This window comes from Pristiophorus japonicus, chromosome 10 (genome assembly GCF_044704955.1).
Source record: "Pristiophorus japonicus isolate sPriJap1 chromosome 10, sPriJap1.hap1, whole genome shotgun sequence".
In the NCBI taxonomy this organism is placed as follows: domain Eukaryota; kingdom Metazoa; phylum Chordata; class Chondrichthyes; family Pristiophoridae; genus Pristiophorus; species Pristiophorus japonicus.
Genome location: NC_091986.1, coordinates 141,959,559 through 141,982,391, shown reverse-complemented (window position 1 = coordinate 141,982,391; position 22,833 = coordinate 141,959,559). Strand labels below are relative to the sequence as shown.

The window sequence follows — 22,833 nt, the reverse complement described above, 5'->3', positions numbered from 1 at the left end:
GTATTGCTTCCAGTTTGGTTTGCCCAATTTATATGCATATTAAAGTCACCCATGATAACTGCTGCACCTTTATTGCATGCACCCCTAATTTCCTGTTTGATGCCCTCCCCAACATCACTACTACTGTTTGGAGGTCTGTACACAACTCCCATTTGCGTTTTCTGCCCCTTGGTATTCCGTAGCTCCACCCATACCGATTCCACATCATCCAAGCTAATGCCTTTCCTTACAATTGCATTAATTTCCTATTTAACCAGCAACGCCACCCCGCCTCCTTTTTCTTTCTGTCTATCCTTCCTAAATGTTGAATACCCTTGGATGTTGAGTTCCCAGCCCTGGTCACCCTGGAGCCATGTCTCCATGATGCCAACCACATCGTATCCGTTAACTGCTATCTGCACAGTTAATTCATCTATCTTATTCCGAATACTCCTCGCATTGAGCACAGAGCCTTCAGTCTTGCCTTTTTAACAAACTTAGACCATTTAGAAAGTTGCTGCAAAGTGACCTTTTTGTTTTTTGCCTTGGGTTTCTCTGCCCTCCACTTTTACTCATTTCCTTTCTGTCTTTTGCTTCTGTCTCCATTTTGTTTCCTTGCATTGATTCCAATCCCCCTGGCATATTAGTTTAACTCCTCCCCAACAGCACTAGCAAACACTCCTGCTCGGACATTGGTTCCAGTCTTGCCTAGGTGCAGACCGTCCGGTTTGTACTGGTTCCACCTCCCCCAGAACCGGTTCCAATGCCCCAGGAATTTGAATCCCTCCCTGCTGCACCACTGCTCAAGCCACGTATTCATCTCAGCTATCCTGCGATTCCTACTCTGACTAGCACGTGGCACTGGTAGCAATCCCGAGATGACTACTTTTGAGGTCCTACTTTTTAATTTAGCTCCTAGCTCCTTAAATTCATCTCGTAGGACCTCATACCGTTTTTTACCTATATCGTTGGTACCAATGTGCACCACGACAATTGGCTGTTCACCCTCCCTTTTCAGAATGTCCTGCACTCGCTCCAAGACATCCTTGACCCTTGCACCAGGGAGGCAACATACCATCCTGGCGTCTCGGTTGCGGCTGCAGAAACGCCTATCTATTCCCCTTACAATTGAATCCCCTATCACTATCGCTCTCCCACTCTTTTTCCTGCCCTCCTGTGCAGCAGAACCAGCCATGATGCCATGAACTTGGCTATTGCTGCTCCCCCCTGATGAGTCATCCCCCTCAACTGTACTCAAAGTGGTGTATCTGTTTTGCAGGGGGATGACCGCAGGGGATCCCTGCACTACCTTCCTTGCACTGTTCTTCCTGTTGGTCTTCCATTCCCTATCTGGCTGTGGACCCTTTACCTGCGGTAAGACCAACTCACTAAATGTGCTATTCACGTCATTCTCAGCATCGTGGATGCTCCAGAGTGAATCCACCTTCAGCTCCAATTCCGCAACGCGGTTCGTCAGGAGCTGGAGGCGGATAAACTTCCCGCACACGTAGTCGTCAGGGACACCGGAGGCGTCCCTGATTTCCCACATAGTACAGGAGGAGCATAACACGTGTCCGAGCTCTCCTGCCATGACTTAACCCTTAGATTAACTTAAATTGGCAACAACAATGCTAAAAGTTACTCGCTGATATAGAAGAGAAAAAAGAAAAACTACTTACCAATCACCAGCCAATCACTTACCCCCTTGGCTGTGATGTCACCTTTCTATTTCTTTCTACTTCATTTTTGCCTTCTCTCTGTAGCTGCACCGGCACGCCTCTCGCCGACCCCGGACTCACGCCTCGCCACGTACCTCCTCGACTGCCGCCACGTTGGGCCTTTTATAGGCCTCTCGCCGACCCCGTACTCACGCCTCTCCATGCACCTCCTCGACTGCTATGGCGCTGGGCCTTTTATAGGTGACATCCTGTCCCTCAGGTCTGCAGTGATGGTAAAATTTGTATCTGGCCGTGAGGATGTTCTCCTTTGGTTTCAACTGGTCACGAATGAGTGCGACCAGCTCCTCATATGACTTGTCCCTGGTGCTCGTGGGTGCCAGCAAATCCCTGACGAAACAGTAAACCTCATCGCCACAACTGGAAAGCAATATCGCCTTACGCTTCTCTCTCAGTGTGTCCATGTACCCCGTCAGGTCGTTAGCTGTGAAATAGTACTCGAGCCTTTCTGTGAAGGCCTCCCAATCATTGCCCACGGTAAAATCCTTTAGCGAGCCCAGAGTAGCCATGGTTGCATGGAGTTCGTCCGCGTCCTCGTTGCCAATGTGGTGTATGTAGCACACAAATCACTGACTCCACACGGTCTGGTGTTGATATAACTGCTGTGATCGTAGTCTTTTATTGTTTAGCTCCAGAGTGCCTCTCAGGTGTGGTGCGCAGCCTTTTATACTCTGTCTTGCAGGTACTTTCAGGTCTCCCACCACAGCGCCCTCTGTGGCGCACCATTGTACTTATACATTTAATGTACCTGGACAATACATAACCCTGAGAATGTGGAACTTGCTACCACAGAGAGTGGTTGAGGCAAATAGTATGGATGCATTTAAGGGGAGGCTAGATAAGCATATGAGGGAGAAGGGAATAGAGGGTTATGCTGATAGAGTTAGGTTAGGAAAGACAGGATGAGGCTCGTGTGCAGCATAAACACCGTCATGAACTGGTTGGGCCGAATGGCCTGCTTCTGTGCTGTATATCCGATGTAATCCTATCCTATGATAGGGTAGATGTAAAGAAGATGTTTCTATTTATGGGGGAGACCAAAACTATGGGCCATAAATACAAGATAGTCACTAATAAACTCAACAGGAAATTCAAGAGAAATTCACCACAATCGAGCGTGGTTAGGATATGGAACTCACTACCGCAAGGTGTGGTTGAGGCGAATAGCATAGTTGTATTTAAGGGGAAGCTAGATAAGCACATGCGGGAGAAAGGATAGGGTTAGATGAAGAGTGGTAAGTGGAGGCTCATGTGGAGCATAAACAGCAGCATGAACCAGTTTGTCAAATGGGCTTTTTCTGCGCTGTACATTCTATGTAATTACTCACAATGAAGGACATCTGCCACATATGGACCCGTTCCATGATCATATCGAAATCAGACTAAAACTATTGATTTGGTGTAAATTCCCAACCTCTGTGCATCTTGCAAACTTATGAATGGTTCAATTAATGTTCTCATCCAAATCATTGATGAAGATGATGAACAGGAATGGTCCTAACATGGAGCCCTGCATGAGTCACTACCTTCAAGAAGAAAGAGAGAAGATGGAAAAAATCAGGAAGCCACAAACAACTTGCATTTATACAGCATCTTTATGTCAAAAAATGTCCCAAGATTTTTCACAGAAACTTAATCAGACAAAAATCAACAATAAGCCAAATAAGGAAATCTAGAATTCTCTGCCTCAGAGAGCTGTGGAGGCTGGGGCATTGAATATATTTAAGGTGGAGATAGCTAGATTTTTGAGCGATAAGGGAATAAAGGGTTATGGGGGGCAGGCAGGGAAGTGGAGCTGAGTCCATGATCAGATCAGCCATGATCTTATTAAATGGTGGAGCAGTTTCGAGGGGCCAGATGGCCTACCCCTATTCCTATTTCTTATGTTCTTATATTCTTATGAGATATTAAGAATAGTGACTAAAAGTTTTGTCAAAGAGATGGATTTTAGGGAGAGTCTTAAAGGAGGAGGGAGGTGGAGAAACGAAGAGGTATAGAGAGAGAATTCCAGAGCTTGTTGCCTAGATGGTTGACGGTATGGCTACCAATGATAGGAATTTCAGGTTGCAGAAGAGGCCAGAATTGGAGGAATATAGAAGGTGTTATGGCTGGAGACGGTTAGAGAGATAGGGAGGGGAAAGGCCATGAAGAGATCTGAATATGAGGATGAGAATATTAAATTTGAGGCATTGGGAGTTGGGAACTAATGTAGGTCAGCAAGCACAATGGTGATGGGTGAGTGGGATTGGTGTGGAATAGGTTACGGGCAGCAGAGTTTTGGATCGGCTGAAGTTTATGGAGGATGGCGGATGGAAGGCCAGCGAGGAAAACATTGGAATAGTCGAGTGTGGATGTGACAAAGGCATGTATGAGGGTTTCAGCAGCAGATGGGCTGATGCATGGGCAATGATGGGTAATGTTATGGAGGTGAAAGTAGGCGCACTTTGTGATGGAGAAGATATGGCCACGTTTTAAAACAGTCTTGGTCAATCAGAGACAGTGTCCAGGGAGAGCGATTGGAATCGGTGGCAAGGGTATAGTTTGTTGCTGGGGCCAAAGACTATGGCCTTGGTCTTCCCAATGTTTACTTGGAAGAACATGTGGGCCATCCGCATTGGATCTCTGACAAGGAATTTTACATCACAGAGGCAGTGGAAGAGTTGAAAGAGCTGGTGGAGAGGTAGAACTGAATGTCATTAGCATGCAACCTGACACCATATCTTCAGATGATATGGCCAAGGGCAGCATGTATATAATGAGGAGAGGGGTTCAAGATCCTTGGGGTTGTCCAGAAATAGTGACATGGCAGTGAAAAAATAAACCTTTTCTGGAGATCCTCTGGCTATGATTAGATAGGTAAGAGAAGGAAACAGAAGAGGAGCGGTGGAGGAAGATGATGTGGTATTACATGTCAAAGGCTGTAGAGAGGTCGAGCAGGACGTGGAGGAATAGTACACCACTGTCAGTCACAGAGGATGTAATTTATAATTTTGATTATGGCTGTTTAAGTGCTGTGGCAAGGGCAAAAACCTGATTGATTGGATTCAAACACATCGTGGGAAAGTGGGCATGGATTTAGGAGGCGATAACATATTCAGTGGGTGGAAACTCAGTCACACCTCTGTTGCAGCGCTAACCCGGGTGGAGCAGTAAATTTTATGCTGGGAAATGGTCCAGCCGCAAAATTCACCAGCTGGGCTCTGAGTGTGCAGCGGGGTGCAAAGGGAGGCATTCCACACTTCTTTTAGGGCGCTAGGCCGGCTGAGCAAATGATTATTCCGAGGTAAACAGCCGTCCTGGGAGCGCCCTAAGAGAGGCTTCCATGAAAAGAAATCTGAAAAATAACCATCAAAAACATTCCCAATACTTTACTGACACCACATCCATATGAATCGCAAAAATAAAAAAATAACAAACAATCACACCTACCACAGGTCGACATTCCTTCCCTCACTGCAACCACTACAGCTCAGACCGCCAGCTTTCACAGGCCCACTAGGGCGTGCTGTGGGGCGCTACGGATCGGGGGTGTTTCACATTTTGTGCTGGTGTTGCAACCAGGGGCGTAGCACACCGGCATGCCTTTTCTGGGCAGTAATGCTCCGTGTCCCTGCAAACCCGACACCGAATGTCCCAGCAGGGTGCTGGAAGCTGGCCGCCCGCCCGGAAATGCTTTCCACCGCCATTACCGCCCCTTCGCAGCAAAAACAGAGGCAGCAAGAAACTGAAAATCTAGCCCAAGGACCTTGGAGTGGAAAGGGAGGTTGGAAATGGGTCATAGTTTGAAAGGATGGAACATAAGAACATCAGAACTTAAAAATTAGGAGCAGGAGTAGGCCATTTGACCTCTCAAGCCCCAATCAATAAGATCATTGTTGTGTCTTGGATAAGGAGTCAGACTAGATACTGCAAGCTCAAAGTAAGTGTGACTGTAGTCCTTTATTACAGATCTCAGAGTGCCTCTCCAGCCTGAGGCCTCCTTATATACAGGTGGTCCCAAGGGATTGTGGGATCCCTTGGGACTCCAGGGTACAAGCCCTCTTGTGATTAGACATGGTGATAACAGGTTTACATACATAACAATCATGGCTGATCGTCTACCTCAATACTTTCTTGCACTATCCCCATATCTCTTAATTCCTTTAATATCCAAAAATCTATCCATCTCTGTCTTGAATATACTCAAAGACTGAGCCTCCGCAGCCCTCTGGGGTAGAGAATTCCAAAGATTCACCACCATCTGAGTGAAGAAGTTTCACCTCATTTCAGTCCTAAATGGCCGACCTCTTATTCTGAGACTGTGGACACTGGTTCTAGACTACACAGCCAGAGGAAACATTCTCCCTGCATCTACTCTGTCAAGCCCTGTAAGAATTTTGTATGTTTCAATGAGATCACCTCTCATTCTTCTAAACTCTAGAGAATATGGGCCTAGTCTACTCAATCTCTCCTCATAGGACAATCCCTCCATCTCAGGAATCAGTCTGGTGAACCTTCGTTGCAATCCCTCAATGGCAAGTATATCCTTCCTTAGATAAGGAGACCAAAACTGTACACAATACTCCAAGTGCGATCTCACCAGGGCCTTATATAATTGCAGTAATACATCTTTACTCTTATACTCAAATCCTCTTGTAATAAAGGCGAACATTCCATTTGCTTTCTTAATTGCTTGCTGTACCTGCATGTTAACTTTCAGTGATTTGTGTACAAGGACACCCAGGTCCCTCTGAACACCAACATTTCCCAATCTCTCACCATTTAAAAAATATTCTGCTTTTCTATTTTTCCTACCAGAGTGGATAACTTCACATTTCTCCACATTATATTCCATTTGCCATGTTCTTGCCCATTCACTTAGCCTGTCTATATCCCCTTCAAGTCTCTTTGCATCCTCCTCACAACTTACATTCCCACCTAGGTTTGTATCATAAATAAATTTGAATATATTACATTTGGTCCTCTCATCCAAATCATTGATATAGATTGTGAATAGCTGGGGCCCAAGCACCAATCCTTGCACTAGTTACAGCCTGCAAACCTGAAAATGACCCGTTTATTCCTACTGTCTGTTTTCTGTCCATTAACCAATCCCATGAGCCCTAATTTTGTTTAATAACCTCTTGTGTGGCATCTTATCGAATGCCTTCTGAAAATCCAAATACACCATACCCACTGGTCCCCCCTTATCTATTCTGCTAGTTACAACCTCAAAAAACTCTAACAGATTTGTCAAACATGATTTCCCTTTCATAAATCTGTATTGACTCTGCCCAATCCTATTATTATTTTCTAAGTGCCCTGTTACCTGGTCCTTAATAATAGATTCTAGCATTTTCCCAACTACTGATGTCAGGCTAACTGGTCTGTAATTTCTCGTTTACTTTCTCTCTCCTTTCTTTAATAGCTGGGTTACATTAGCTACCTTCCAATCCATGGGAACCGTTCTAGAATCTATGGAATTTTGGAAGATGACAACCAATGCATCCACTACCTCTATCTCTTTCAAAACCCTAGGATGTAGGCCATTAGCTCCAGGAGATTTATTGACTTTCAGTCCCATTAATTTCTCCAGTACTATTTATTTTACCAATACTAATTTCTTTCAGTTCCTCATTCTCGTTGAACCCTTGATACTCCACTATTTCTGAGAGGTTTTTGTGTCTTCTTCCGTGAAGACAAACACAAGATATTTGTTTAATTTATCTGCCATCTCCTTATTCCCGTTTATAATTTCTCCTGTCTCAGCCTGTAGGGAACCCACATTTACCTTTACTAATATTTTCCTTTTTACATACCATAGAAGCTTTAACAGTCTGTTTTTCTATCTCTCGCTAATTTGCTCTCATATTCTATTTTCCCTTCCTTTGTCAATTTATTGATCCTTCTTTGCTAAATTCTAAAATTCTCCAATTCCCCAGAGTTACTGCTCTTTTTGCCAACATTATAAGTCTCTTCCTTTGATCTAATACTATCTTTAACTTCTCTTGTTAGCCACGATTGAACCACTTTTCATTTGGGGTTTTTGTGCCTTCAAGGAATGTGTATTTGTTGTAAATTATATATGTTATGTAATGATGTGTGTATGGTCCCAGTACCTTAAATGTAATGTAAGTACTATGCCACACCACAGAGGGCGCTGCGGTGGGAAACCCTGGTAGTGCCTGTAACAAGGACTATATAAGGGTGACCACCACACCTGGGAGGCACTCTGGAGCTGAACAATAAAGGACGAAGGTCACAGCAGTTAGACTTACACCAGACCGTGTGGAGTCAGTGATTTGTGTGCTACATACACCACATTGGCAACGAGGAAGCGGACAAACTCCACACAACCATGGCTACTCTGGACTCGCTAAAGGATTTTACCGTGGGCAATGATTGGGAGGCCTTTACGGAAAGGCTCGAGTACTACTTCACAGCAAATGACCTGACGGAGGACACATACGCAATGAGAGAGAAGCGTAAGGCGATATTGCTCTCCAGTTGTGGAGATGAGGTTTACTGTCTCGTCAGGGATTTGCTGGCACCTGGGAGCGCCAGGGACAAGTCATACGAGGAGCTGACTGAACTCATTCGTGACCAGCTAAAACCGAAGGAGAGCATCCTCACGGCCAGATACAAATTTTACCATCACTGCAGACCCGAGGGCCAGGATGTCACCAAATATGCTGCGGACCTCAGGAGACTCGCGGCGCCGTGTGATTTTGGGGCACATCTTGACGAGGCTTTGCGGGACGTTTAGTTATGGGGATTGGCCACGAGGGCCTCCTTCACAAGCTGCTGGCCACGGAACTCACAGTCACTCTGACAAAGGCCATCGCCATCAGCCGGGCATATATGACCTCGACTTGCAGCACCAAGCAAATGATCCACACAGTCTCGAACCCGGCAGGCACTGTCCACAGGGTAGCGCCCACCACGGACAAAACTGCAGAATGTGGCTCTGCCCGGGGCAGAGAGCACGGACCTCGAAGTCCTGGAACTCAGAGTTCGCTGAGGGGGGCCAATCAAGCAGCACCATGCTGGCGCTGTGGAGGAAGCCATGGGGCTCACCGGTGCAGGTTTGCGGAGTACACGTGCAATACCTGCCACGTTAAAGGCCACCTTCAGCGTATGTGTAAAAGAAATCGGACTCACCGTGTGGCTGAGGAGATGGGGGATGATCCACTGTTCAGCGAGGAGCAGGTAGAAGAAGATGAGGTGCTTGGACTGTATATGTGCACTGACGATTCGCCCCCAGTGATAAGGGAAGTAAGAATCAACGGAGTCCCTGTGAGTATGGAAGTGGACACGGGCTCGGGTCTGTCGTTGATGAGTCGGAGAACTTTTGATAAACTGTGGATTAACCCAGCTGCACGACCCAAGCTGGTCCCGGTCACGGTGAAGCTGCGTACCTACACCAGGGAACTAATACCTGTTCTCGGCAGAGCGATGGTGCAGATATCCCACGGAGACGAGACGCACGCTTTACCTCTCTGGGTCGTTGCAGGCGATGGGCCGACGCTCCTCGGCCGGAGGTGGATGGGGAAGGTCCGTGGGAGCTGGGAAGACTTCATCACCCCACAGGCTGCTGCTCCCCGGGGTGCTGCCGTGCCCCGGGTCCCCAGAGAGCAGCGCCGACCGAGCTGGAACTGCAGCCTCAATCCACCCACAGGCAAGTACCAGGCCCGGACCTCACACAGAGACCCTGCAGCCTCAGCCCCCACAGGCAAGTCCCAGGCCCGGATCTCACACAGAGACCCTGCAGCCCCAGCCCCCACAGGCAAGCAGCCCTGCACAGAGGGGCCTAGGGGGGGGGTGAGCCGGCGGGGCGTTGCGGGTGGGGTGCTGAGGGATCCAGGGGCCGGCGGTTCGGAAGAGCCCCGCAGAGGAAGAGGCCGTTGGGCGGGCCCCCCCGAGGAGCTGGTAGCGTCGGGCGGCCATGGCAGCCGCTGGGGAGGCGGCAAGTGCGGCCGCTGGAGAGGCCACGATGGCTGCAGGAGAGGCAGCAAGTCAGGTGGCAGCGGAGGGGAGCGGAGGCTGCGACGACGGAGGGCATTCGGAGCGGCGGAGAAGAAGATGGCGGCGGCATCGTGTCGGAGCTGCAGAGCATCAAAGATGGCGGCGCCCAAGGAGAAGCCTCGTGGAATCCTCCTGCATCAAAGATGGCGCCTTAAAGAGGAAATGCACCTGGGAGTCTTAAAAGGGCCTTACAAAGAGGTGGTCCCCACAAAGGACTTCTGTTAGGCAGAGCGAGTCTAAAATGAGCAATGTTAATGTGAGATAGTGAATTTATAATAAGAATTACCTTTTTTATGCTGAATGGCCACTGTATTTGTGTAAAATAATGGATGAAGTACAATTAATGATAGCGGCTAACAAGGAAATCAAGGTTCCGCTACCAGTTAATGTACCAGATAATATGTACCATACTAACGCACTGTGTATGCCCACCTGCCTTCCGTTGGACAAGTGTGATGTTATATAATGATGTGTGTATCGTTGTCCTGCGTCCAGGTGGGGGGGGGGAAGGTGATGTTATGTAATGATGTGTGTATCGTCCCAGTACCTTAAACGTAATGTAAATACTATGCCACACCACAGAGGGCACTGCGGTGGGAAACCCTGGTAGTGCCTGTAACAAGGACTATATAAGGGTGACCACCACACTTGGGAGGCACTCTGGAGCTGAACAATAAAGGACGAAGGTCACAGCAGTTAGACTTACACCAGACCGTGTGGAGTCAGTGATTTGTGTGCTACATACACCACAATATATTAATTATTTAAATGCTAGCCATTGCATGTCTACCATCATACCTTTTAATGTAGTTTCCCAAATTACCTTAGTCAATTCTCCCCTCATACCTACGTAGATTCCTTTGTTTAGATTTAAGTCCCGAGTTTCTCATTTAACAAAATCACTTTCAAACTTAATGTAAAATTCGATCATATTATGGTCACTCTTCTCTCAAGGCCCCTTTACTGCAAGATTATTAATTAACCCTTTCTCGTTGCACAATACTAGATTTAAAATAGCCTGTTCTCTAGTTGGTTCCTCAACATACTGATCTAGAAAATCATCTTGTATACATTACGTGTATTCATCCTCCACACTATTGCTGCAAATTTGGTTTGGCAGTCTATATGTAGATGAAAGTCCCCATGAAGTTTTATGCAGGGGGAGGGGGGAGCGGGGTAATGATTGCAGTTTTCAAAGGGAGGAGGACAGTACCTAAGGAGAGAAATCTAAGGAGAGATGACAGACAGCATGAGGGTCAGGAATGAAAGTTGAGTGATCAGCAGTTTAGCAGGAATGGGGTTAATGGAGTAAAAGGTGAATCTCCTGGACAAGGTGAGCTGGGAAAGTGATAGAAAATAAATTAGAAATAATAAGTTTAAGGCTAGGGCAGAGAGAACTTTGGGGGTGGTTTGGATTAGTGGGCAAGGGGCATGGGACAGAGGCAGCTGAATGGATGGTCTCAATCTTAATGACATAAAGTTCACAAACTCCTTGCATTTGTTGTTGGAGTTGAGAGTGGTAAGGGCAGGGAAGAGGGATTTAAGGAAATGGTAGTGAAGAAAGGAAATATTAAATGAACAGAACACATTGGTCTGAGAACAAATGGTGATGCAACATGCAAAAGATTTGTAATTTTGGTTTCCTGTAAATGATGCTCAAATAATGTTTGTACCAAATTCACATCCTGGTTCCCGTTGCAATCTTTTAGTTTGCATCCGTTAATGACTGTTGAATCAATTATGTAACATTGCAAGATCAGTCAAGTGTATAAAAGGGACTAAAATAAACAGCAGATATCCCATCTATGTCTCCAATCAAGAAGAAAATGAAATGTTTTCTGGTTCCAATTCTCTTGATTCTGCTGAATTTTACATTTACGTTTGGGTTTCCTTTGCCCTCTGAGATAAGTCAAAATGATTTTGATTTTGCCAAGGTATCCAAGGATTCAAAAGTTAACCCAACAATTATTCTTACATTTTAAATAATTTGAAATGTCCCATGTATGAGAAATAATAAATAACATTATGTTGTTCTGCTTTTCTAGCAATATCTCAAACAATTTTATCACCTTGAAGATGATTCTTTCAAAGATCTGCAAACCAGCAATGATGCTCTAAAAGCAAAGGTTAAGAAAATGCAAAAATTCTTTGGATTCCTAGTAACTGGGGAGTTGGACTCTGCAACCCTGGAAATAATGAAGAGACCTCGATGCGGAGTTGAAGATTTTCTTCAATACAATCACTTTGAAGGAAAACTCAAATGGCAACATAAGAACTTGACTTACAGGTAAATTTTATGTTTCCCTGGTGTTTTTGATGGTATTGTTGATAATTGCGGTAATATTTCTAACTTATTTTTCCATTATTTTCCAAAAGAATCATCAACTACACACCAGATATTGAACGGAATCAAGTGAACATGGCTATCAGGGAGGCTTTCAAAGTATGGAGTGATGTCACACCATTGACTTTCACCAAGATTTTGGAGGGTGAAGCTGATATTAGGATCTCCTTTTCACCTAGAGGTAACTTAACAGCAGTTTGACATTGAACTAAAGTAGGGAAGCACAATCATGTACTATAATGGTTTATCTTTTCAACTTTCTTTTGCTGCTAGTACATGGAGATGGGTATCCATTTGATGGACCTGATGGATTTCTGGCACATGCCTTTGCACCAGGACCAGACCTTGGAGGTGACACTCATTTTGATGAAGATGAAACTTGGTCAATAGACTCAACAGGTACAGAGTTTAAATAATGTAAACAAACTCAGTTGTTGCAGAATATAGTCTGAAAAGCTTCTACAGGTTATATCGTTTTGAGAAAAAGCAGTCACCATATCAATATTAAAGTGCTTTTATATCAAAGTATATCTATATGTATACCGTTTTCAAATATATTTTTTAATTTGTACATTTTTTAAAATTTTAAGTAGCTATGTTTGCAGTAGTTTAGGTCTCCCTGCACCACTTACCATTCTTAAGCGAGTTGAGTGAGTAGAGAACCTTATCAAGGCCTCTACTAACTCTAGTTCGCTGGTCAGAGGTGCAAGGGAGTGGTTCACAGCTATCTGTATTTCAATTCTCCCAACTCCCTTTGGAGAGCTACTTTGGTGCTGTGCTGTGCGGTGCTGCCCTTTCAACCTCTTCCCTTTCAACCTCTTCCCTTACCATATCACCAGTACCATAGGACTAGATTATAAACTTTGCAGTTATAATTTGAGCTTTCTCACAAAATGTTTACCCTCTGTTTGTAGCAAAAAAAAGGTTCTATTAGCAGATTGAGTCTCTTATGATCAGAATATTTGCATTGTTATACATGCTGTGTTTGAAATAGTATGGTCAATAATTCCTATTACCCTTTTACTGCAACATTGGACATTGGAGACAATGTGGGTGCCCATTACATTCTCCTATCTTCTCTGAAAGGTTAAAACTAGTGGCCAGATTTACTTACAAATAGAATAATATACAGAAACAGTATGTGACAGCAAAATCTTAAAACTTAGAATAGAAATAGAGTCAATCCACAAAAGATAAAATACTAATTTTAGAACTTATCTCTGACACAACTTGTTCAGCAACAGGACTTTCCAAATACAAAATTGTCCATGGATGATGTGAATGATCAATCCACAGATTCAGCTCTCTAGGTCAAACTAAAGATATTGGGCTCAATTTTCCCCGAGCCCATTTTCTGGCATATTGCAAGCGTTGCGCTGCTTAATTAGGTAAATAAATGCGGCAGAAATAAATCTCCGCAGTTTCGCCCGATGTTTGGCCTCTAATCTGCAGCTGTGCAGCGTGGCCAGTCGCCTCAGGGGATGGGGCCTGCGGTCTGCGCTGGAAAAAGGAGCCGGGCCTTCTGCGCATGCGCAGGGGAGAAAACTGACGTTCTTGACGTCGCTGAAATGGCTGCGCATGCGCAGTAGAGCTCCGAATGAGGTGCCTTCCTGCTCAGCTGCGGTGAGTGCCCTCCCCCACCGAGCCTCTCTGGTGCCTTCCCGCCACTCTGTGGCCCCCGATTTCGTGGTGGCCAGTTTGCTCCCTTCACCCCGAGCCTCTCTGGTGCCTTCCCGCCGATCTGTGGCCCCGATTTCGTGCCGGTCCAGGTCCGGTCCGCTTCCCGCCCCTAGCCCAGGCCGAATGACCTCCCTCCCAGTCCCCACACCTAACTGCACCCGAAAGGCTTCCCCCCCCCACCCCCAACCACCCCCACAACCCCTTCCACCTCCCATCTCTCTCTCTCTCCTCCTCTCATCTTTCCTCCTGCTGCTGTCCGGGCATCTGCTGCACTTACCTGCGCCAATTTCCTTACTTACACCGATTTCTTTAACTCTGCGTAAGATTTTTCTGCAGAGACCACATCCGTTGGCCTAAGCAAAACTGGAGTAACTCTCAGCTGGCCAAACTTGCCTAAGTGGCCAGAATTGGTGCTGGTGGGAGGTTACGCCCCCTTTGGCTGAAAAAAAAACTTACCTAAAAAAATCATAACGAACTGAGTTACACTGGTGCAAATTGATTATGGAAACTGTGGATTTTTAACTTAGGCCAAAAAAAGCAGCCTGCTCCAAAAAAATGGCACAAATCACTGGGGAAAACTGAGCCCATTGTGTTGTGACTTTATACTAATCATCTTTCTTAGAACCTGTCATTTTAATCTGAGGCTTTAATATTCTCTGTCTCATAATAGAATTCTGGAAAAGGGCTGTTATAATAGAACAATTTTGTATGGATTTGCAGGATACAACCTATTCATGGTGGCTGCTCATGAATTTGGCCACGCTCTGGGAATGGCTCATTCTCAAGATGTGGGAGCTTTGATGTTCCCCACATATTCATATTCTAGTATTCAAAACTTCAGACTGTCATTCGATGACGTTCAGGGAATTCAGGCACTGTACGGTAGGTCCAAATCACTTTTCTATCGCAAAGATTATAAATAATAGCTTACAAAAATTAATGGAAACTGCTACAGTTCATGTTGCCATATAATCACAAATGTTTTTTAGGGTTACATGGTAAGAATTTTAATCTGATATTTAAGATCATGTAAACTATGATTTATGTTATGTTAGCAATAAATTAATCTTATCATTTGAAAATATGAGTCAAAATCAGTCACACAGCAAAAGTAGACAAATGTTATATACTGTCAGCATCCTATTTGGCATAATGATGCCCAGTAATAAATATCCAGCATTCAGTACAAATTAAAGTCATTTATTTTTCATGTCAGTGTAAAATGAATATTTAGGAATGTTTTAAATATGCTAACCTAGGTTCATCAAAGAAACCTGACCCAAAACCTCATCCAAAGACTCCAGAGAAGTGTGATCCCCTTCTGTCCTTCGATGCAGTCAGTCAGATACGTGGAGAACGAATGTTCTTCAAAGACAGGTATGGAATAATTTTCTCTGCAAATTCATGCGTTTATCAGGATTTTGAGAATATTCTACAAATGTTGGTAGAGTGTTAATGAGAAAAGGAAGCAAACGCTGGAAATCTGAAATCAGAAAATATTGGAAATATACAGCATGTCTGTCAGCACCTGAAAAGAGAAATGATAGTTTAACATTTTGGGAGTAAATCCATGGTCTTAATAAGATGAAAGGGACAAGTTTCCTCCCGGTCTCCCTGCCAAGTGCCGACAGAGGGAAGAGTGTGGCCAAGTTATCCTGGCCATAGCCATTTGCATGGCTTGGGCATCATCCTGGTACAGGCCAATCCCCTGACAGGGCCTTGCACTGAATCTAAGGGGTGGTGGGGTTTGGGACACGCCGGTGGTGAGGGCAGAAGCAGGAGTGCAGCTTTAGGCCTCAGATGCCTGGAGCTGTGATCCAGGCCACTGGCCTCAGGACCCTACAAAAAGAAGAAAAGACAAGGGACATTAACTTACAATCTTCTGGATTCAAAATTGAGTTCAACAACTTCAAATCACAATCACTGCTCCCATTTCTTTGGACAGCAGTTGCTGGTAATGATTCTGCTTTTGTCATTTTCAGCTCCTCCAGACCCTCTTTTGTTTCCTTTCTTGGCCCATTACCACCACCTTTTCTGTTCACCATCATCCCTTTTGTAATTTAATTACTCCTGCATTCCACCCAATCCCTATCTTTCTTTTTGTTCTTCCCTCCCCTCCCCCTTTCCCTCCCTTACACTTGCTTAAAACTTGTTACATCTCGAGCTTTTTCCGGTTCTAATAAAAGGTCATCGACCTGAAACGTTAACTCTGTTTTACTCTCCACAGATACTACCTGGCCTGCTGAGTATTTCTACAATTTCTGTTTTAATTTAGATTTCCAGTATTTGTGGTATTTTGCTTTTGTTTAACTTATCTTTCACCGGACTCAATCTTCAGGCTGCTTCGGAATATAGGGCCCAACTTTGGCCATGACTCGCACAATTTTTTTGGAGTAGCCATGATCTTGTTGAATAGCAGAGCAGGCTCAAAGGCCAAATGGCTGACTCCAGCTCCTATTTCTTATGTTCTTAGGTAACTAAATATCAATAATTAGAAACAATGGTATAGCACTAATCTTTGGAATTTCTACTTAGGTTCTTTTGGCGTGTTCACCCACAAATACCACATTCAATGCAGATGACAATTCAATCTCTGTGGCCAGATCTTCCCTTAAAAATTGATGCTTCCTATGAAAACCTGTATAAGGGCATCACTCTATTTTTCGAAGGTTAGAGATTTTTCCTACAAATAAATCATCAAGTTTCTGCTTTTGTGATATTGAGAAATTTATTTTCATGTCTTTGTAAATTTTCCTACTCAATGTAAGGGATGTTAATGCAAGGCATTGAAACACTGAAACTATTGAACACTACAAGGTCAGGTATGGCATGGGCCAGATATAGATTAAACTTCCTCAACTTTCCCCCAACAATTAGCGAAGTCACTCTACAGACCAGGAAAATAAGCTGGGCAGGGAGGGTCAGCAGAGCAGAGGTTTGTGGCTGGGAATTGGAATGGGCCTCAGAAAGCCAACAGACTGGAGGATTGGGGTGGAAAGGCAGCGAAGGAACACAAGTGGCAAAAAGGAGCATGGTGAACCTGGAGAGTGAAGCAGAGTGAAAATCTCGCTCAACTGTGAAGGCTGGACCACTGGCTGGAGCCAATAGGGAATAAGAGTAAATTTTGCCTACAGGCACGAAGCAATGAATAAAGGAAAAAGAAAGACTTGCATTTATATAACGCCTTTCATGACCACCAGACGTCCCAAAGCGCTTTACAACCAATGAAGTACTTTTTGAAATGTAGTCACCGTTGAAATGTAGGAAACGCAGCAGCCAATTTGCGCACATCAAGCCCCTACAAACAGCAATGTGATAATGACCAGATAATCTGTTTTAGATGTTGATTGAGGGATAAATATTGGCTAGGATCCCGATTGATAATTCCCCCACTCTTCTTCGAAATAGTGCCATAGGATCTTCTACATACACCTGAGAGAGCAGATAGGGCCTCGGATTAACGTCTCATCCGAAAGACAGCACCTCAGTGCAGCACACTCTCAGTATTGCACAAGAGTGTCAGCCTAGATTTTTGTGCTCCAGCCTTTGGAGTGGTACTTGAACTCACAATCTTGACTCAGAGGCAAGCGTGCTACCAACTGAGCCACAACTAAAGAAGGTAGGGACTGCCAAATAGACACTGGGAGTTTTGAAACAGAGTGGGAGGCCTGCAACTGCACGCCAAAGATTCAAAGCTTTGTCAGTAATATCACAGGTAGTGATCAGATTAACACTAAAGACCTATTAAGGCGCCACCTACTGGCGTTTCAAGGAAGTGTTACAGGTAAAATGTCACCATTACTGTGGGAATTTTAACATGAGAATGTTTACACAGGACTTTTGATGGAACGCTCTACCAATGTACCAATTTTAACATATTATAGATAGATAATCTAGTCAAGATAAGCCCAGATCAGTTTAATGTAAGTCTGGGTCAGGGAAAATAAATGAAAAGTACATTTATAACTGATACGACATTTTTTACTCAAAGGGTGATAAATGTTTGAAATAATTTTCCAGGCAGGATAGTAGGGGCAAAGACATTAGTGACATCCAGAATGCAACTGGCTGTTGTATGAGGAGAGTTTTGAGTCCTAGGGGATGAACTTTGATGAGCCAAATGGCCTTTTCTCAACCGTGACTTTTCTTATGCCCTTAATATGCCTTCAATCTCAAAACAACAATTTCTCAGACACTAGCGTGAGTCCTAATTAACTATCCTCTGGTCTTTCTGAATAATTGATTTAGCACCAATTAAGTTTTGTGGACTCGTATTGACTACGAGCTAGGCTGAGATTCTCAAATTCATTTTATTTGTGCCTATGTACTATGATTTCTTACTAAATTTATGCACATTGCAGTATGAGATTTCACTAGGGTGTTTTGACTGTGATCTACCAAGGACCAAAAGAGGTGGTTCAGCATCAGGCTAGAATGGATTTGGACTCAGATAGCAGAGATGAAAGGATAATGTTCAAACCCAGCTTGCTACCTTATCTCTTTACAATCACATGTAAATTGCTTCTGTTTTCTGAGATTGGAGTACTTTCCTACAGAAATGTTAACAGTGTTGTGCTTACATAGAATCATAGAATATTATAGCACAGAAATGGGCCATTTGGCTCATTCCGCCTACACTGGTGTTTTGCTCCAGATGAGTCTAATTCCACTCCTGCTTGCTCCGAATAACCTTTAATGTCCTTTTTTTCAAGCAACTGCCTGGTTCCATTTTTAAGTAATTTATGGACTCTGCATCAACAGAATTTGTGGCAGAGAATTCTAAATTCTACCCATACTCTGCGTAAAAAAATTTTTTTTAATTTCCCCTTTAATTCTTTTTGTGATTATCTTAAATTTGTGCTCTCTTGTTACCATCTTTACAACCAATGAAAACATTCTGTCATTTACCTAAGGACTTGTATATTTTCAACATTATCGCATTGTTTTTATATTCTATGCCGGTAATAACAACCACCTTTAATGACCTCAGCATCAAATTTATATGAATATGTTTAGTTATAGATGAAGATAAAATAACAACACAAGGGCAGAGGCTTGGAAAAATGTTAAACTGGGTAAGTTCATTGAGAAACTTTTGTACCCTGTCAAGCGAGTGGCGAGTATTCCATCGCACTCCTGACTTGAGCCTTGCTGATGGTGGAAAGCCATTGAGGGGTCAGAAGGTGAACCACTCATCACAGAGTACAATAACCTTTGCCCTGCTCTTGTAGCCACAGTGTTGATAAGTTAAGTTTCTGGTCAAAGATGACTCCCAGGCTGTTGATGGTGGGGAACTCAGTGATCGTGGTGCGTTCAAAGTTGATGGAGTTAATGCAGTTCACCCTGTGTGCAGAGTCACCAGGTTGGCAGTAGTGCAATATTACATGATGGAGGGTGTCCTCACTCTGAAAATGAGACTTTATCTTCACAAGGATTTTATGGTAGTCACTCTTACAGATTCTATTTTGAGCCGATGTGTCTGAAACAAGTAGACTGGTGAAGACAAGATCAAATATGTTATACCCTTATATTGGTTATCTCCCCACCTGGCACATACCCAGTCTGGCAGCCATGTCCCTCATCACTTGGCCAGCTCAATCAGTGTTAGTATTATAAAGCCACTATTAGTGCTGGACATTAAAGTGCCCCACCCAGAGTACATTTGTGCCCTTGCTTCCATCGGTTCTTCCTTCAAGTAGTGTTCAACATGGAGAAGTACTGATTTGTCAATTGAGGGAATGCGATACGTGGTAATCAGAAGAGGTTTCCTTGGCCTTGTTTGAACTGAAGCCATGAAACTTTCCATTTAAGGTGTATTTCTTTCCCCTATTCTTACTTCCAAATATCTTATTTCATTCTATACAATATCAATAAACATTGTATATGTGTTTGAATCGTATTAGTTCAGATCTCGCTCTTAAGAACTGTGTATGTTAAATTTTGATTGAAGTATGCAATTCTTTTCATGATGCATTCACATAAGCTATTTCAATTATTTTAATTATACAGGAACCAAATACTGGGCTGTCAATGGATATGATATTTTACCAGAGTATCCTAAGACTATCTATAATCTTGGTTTTCCCAAAACTGTTAAGAAAATTGATGCAGCGTTACAAATTGCTGAGATTGGAAAGACATTCTTCTTTGTGGGAAACAAATGCTGGAGGTATGAGATTGAACTTTATTTCAATGTAAATGTTACAGAAATTCTTATCAAGCACTCTTTCTAAAAATAATTGCACAATGCCCTTTTGTTTATTAGTTATGATGAACGTACAGAAACAATGGATCAAGGATACCCAAAACGGATAGAAGAAGACTGGCCTGGTATTGGTAACCACGTGGATGCTGCTGATCACCAAAACGGTACATTTTCATTAAAGCCACGGTGTTCTTTTCCATTAGCTACTGCAGAATGTGCCAATTTATAATTATAATAGATGCAATGTTCAGAAGCTTACCAGAACAATACTTTAGTCTTGCTTTCTGCCATGTTTAATTACAAAAGCTCGTGTCTGTATAGTGGATGTAATGAAAGATAAAGTTTCAGGAGACTTTTTTTTTCTAGTTTTATAGATATAAAGACCAATCTTGCTACAGTATTGGTTGAAATACTTCAGTCCTTCAGTACATACAATCACTCAAATGATATAAGATTCTGTGGGGTAGATTTTTAACTTTCTACCTGGTCATAAAACTGATGTTGCAGATTAGCAGCCCAAAGGATAATCGGGCAGTTTCTATAATGGGCAGTTGTTCTACACCTGGGCAGCATGTTGAATCTACTCCTATGTTACCCCATCTCTGTGGAATCATAATATGAAAATTATTTGCCATCTTTTGAACTTCCCCCAAAAACTTAAAAGAACAATAAGCGGAACCACCTGTGGTGCACAATTTCTATAAACCTGGTCAGCGTAATCAAGTCATGAATCCACCACTCACTGGTTGCATAGTCAAGTTCACTTATGATATATCGCATCTGACATGTCTGCAGCTCTTACATATAGAAGGTCTCACTCATATGTTTTCTGTATGGCTGTTGAAGGCATTGTTACAAAGAATATTTAGTGCATCATGCATGATTTATTTTCATTAAACATTTGGGTATATTTGTGCGTGTTGACTTTTATAATGATTACTTTTATTATTTTCTCAGGTTTAATTTATTTCTTCCGTGGATTCATGATGTTTCGTTATTACTACAGCACCAAGGAAGTCATTGATATTGTGTATGCTAATTCGGAAGTATGCAAGTAATTAATATGTTTGTGTCACTACTTGAAAACTTCAGAATTGTGTTGAAGATTCAAGAATTACTACTCTTGTCATTGAATTTGGGCATATTAACATTGTTCCAGCTTCTGTCTTTCTATTGTCATGTGTTTTTCATCTACAACTAATCATATTCATTTAGAATTGCTGAGTAATTTCAAGGAGTACTTTTTACTATTTTGCTTCTACTTTTATTTGCTATTAGCCAATTTAACAATTTGTAACAATTTAACAAGCTGTAACAATTTAAGAAAATTAAAGCTCTTTGCATCATACCTTCCAATGATATTTATTTCTGCCTAATGGAAATTGTAACCCAATTTATATGAAAACTTTCCCAGTTATCCTCACCTCTGTAGTCCATCTACAGATGCCTTTGTTCATGAAGTGTGTATTATATTTTTAGATTTGTACTCCAGATAATTTTCTCAGATTCACTCTTTATGGTCTGGATTGTATCTTTACCTGTCCAATTTCTAGGTAACTTATAGTCAGTCCAGAGATCAAATGGAAAATACCATTGGGAAAATGTTGACTTTGTGCGACAGCTAATTTGTGTATACCAAGGTCCAACAAAAAGCAATGAAATAAATGATCAGATCATCTGTTTTTACATTTTGGTGGAGAAATAAATGTTGGCCAGGATACCAAGAGAGCTCCCCTGCTCTTCTTTAAATAGCGCTTGTGGGATCTTTTATGTCGCCTGAGAGGGCAGGTGGAACCTTGGTTTAACGTCTCATCTGAAAGATGACACCTCTGATAGTGCAGCATTCCTTCAGTACTGCAGTGAAGTACCAGCCTAGATTGTGTGCTCAAGTGTCTGGAGTGGGGCTTGAACCCATGACCTTTGACTCAGAGGTGAGAGTGCGACCACTGAGCCAAGGTTGACATTGCTGTGTGAAGGCTGACTCAATTGTATTAACTGGAATGCCTTCCTTAAATGCCTCCAACTCTCTTTTCACCTTCAAAAATCTTTCAAAAGCTAGCTTTTGGTCATCTTTTCTAATCTTCCCATTGTGGCTCTGCATACATTACTTCATATTTTATTCATTCGTTCATTTATATAAATTTTTACATTATAAGCACTTAACACCTGCAAGAGTGTGAAGTAGTAGTACAAACACAAGCAGCTTTTTTATTTATATAGTAATCTTCCTTTTAATATTCCACATCACTTGGAATAAACAGTATCATACTATACTCCCTGTCCCACAAATTAAACAAAACATTATAAATTGCAACAACAGCTAGCATTATGAATGAAAAGGTTCATTATAGTAGTATTATGCTTTTAAAGGACTTATTTTAAAAGATCTGTATGAAGTGTTAATCAGTGTGGAAGGTTAAACTGCTCCACTGTGATGTACTATGAACTGATAGGATGCAGGCATGTCATCAAGAGGGGATACTGAGTGGAGGTTTTGCATTACCATTTCCTCTAAGTTAAAATTGAAGGATAAAATTGAAGTCCTTATGCACTTTCTACTGGCTGGATCAAGTTGATGTCAGCAGATGCCTGGGAGTACCATACAACCATAAAATCTTACCGCACAGAAAATGCTGGAGTCCATTATTAAGAAAGCAGTAGCAGGACATTTGGAAAAGCAAAATTTAGTCAAGCAGAGTCAACATGGTTTTATGAAAGGGAAATAATGTTTGACAAATTTGCTGTGGTTCTTTGAGGATGTAACGAGCAGGGTGGATAAGGGGGAACCAGTGGATTCGGTGTATTTGGATTTCCAGAAGGCATTCGATAAGGTGCCACATAAAAGGTTACTGCACAAGATGAAAGTTCACGGGGTTGGGGGTAAT

General features: G+C 43.0%; 1 protein-coding gene across 2 annotated transcripts; it reads left to right on the top strand.

Annotated features, from left to right (window-relative positions):
- Positions 1-11,509: 11,509 nt before the first annotated feature.
- Positions 11,510-21,296, top strand: LOC139275117 (collagenase 3-like). Of its 2 annotated transcripts, XR_011595674.1 has the most exons (11): positions 11,510-11,653; positions 11,765-12,006; positions 12,096-12,244; positions 12,337-12,462; positions 14,464-14,625; positions 15,003-15,120; positions 16,279-16,412; positions 18,760-18,818; positions 19,753-19,912; positions 20,009-20,112; positions 20,906-20,996. XR_011595674.1 is itself a non-coding variant. In XM_070892143.1 (10 exons), exons 1-10 carry the CDS (start codon positions 11,525-11,527, stop codon positions 21,004-21,006), a joined length of 1,425 nt encoding a protein of 474 aa, XP_070748244.1. In that variant the 5' UTR covers positions 11,510-11,524; the 3' UTR covers positions 21,007-21,296. The 2 variants fall into 2 exon arrangements, 1 of the variants encoding a protein (XP_070748244.1); XM_070892143.1 differs by lacking the exon at positions 18,760-18,818 and having other exon boundaries at positions 20,906-21,296.
- Positions 21,297-22,833: the final 1,537 nt, after the last annotated feature.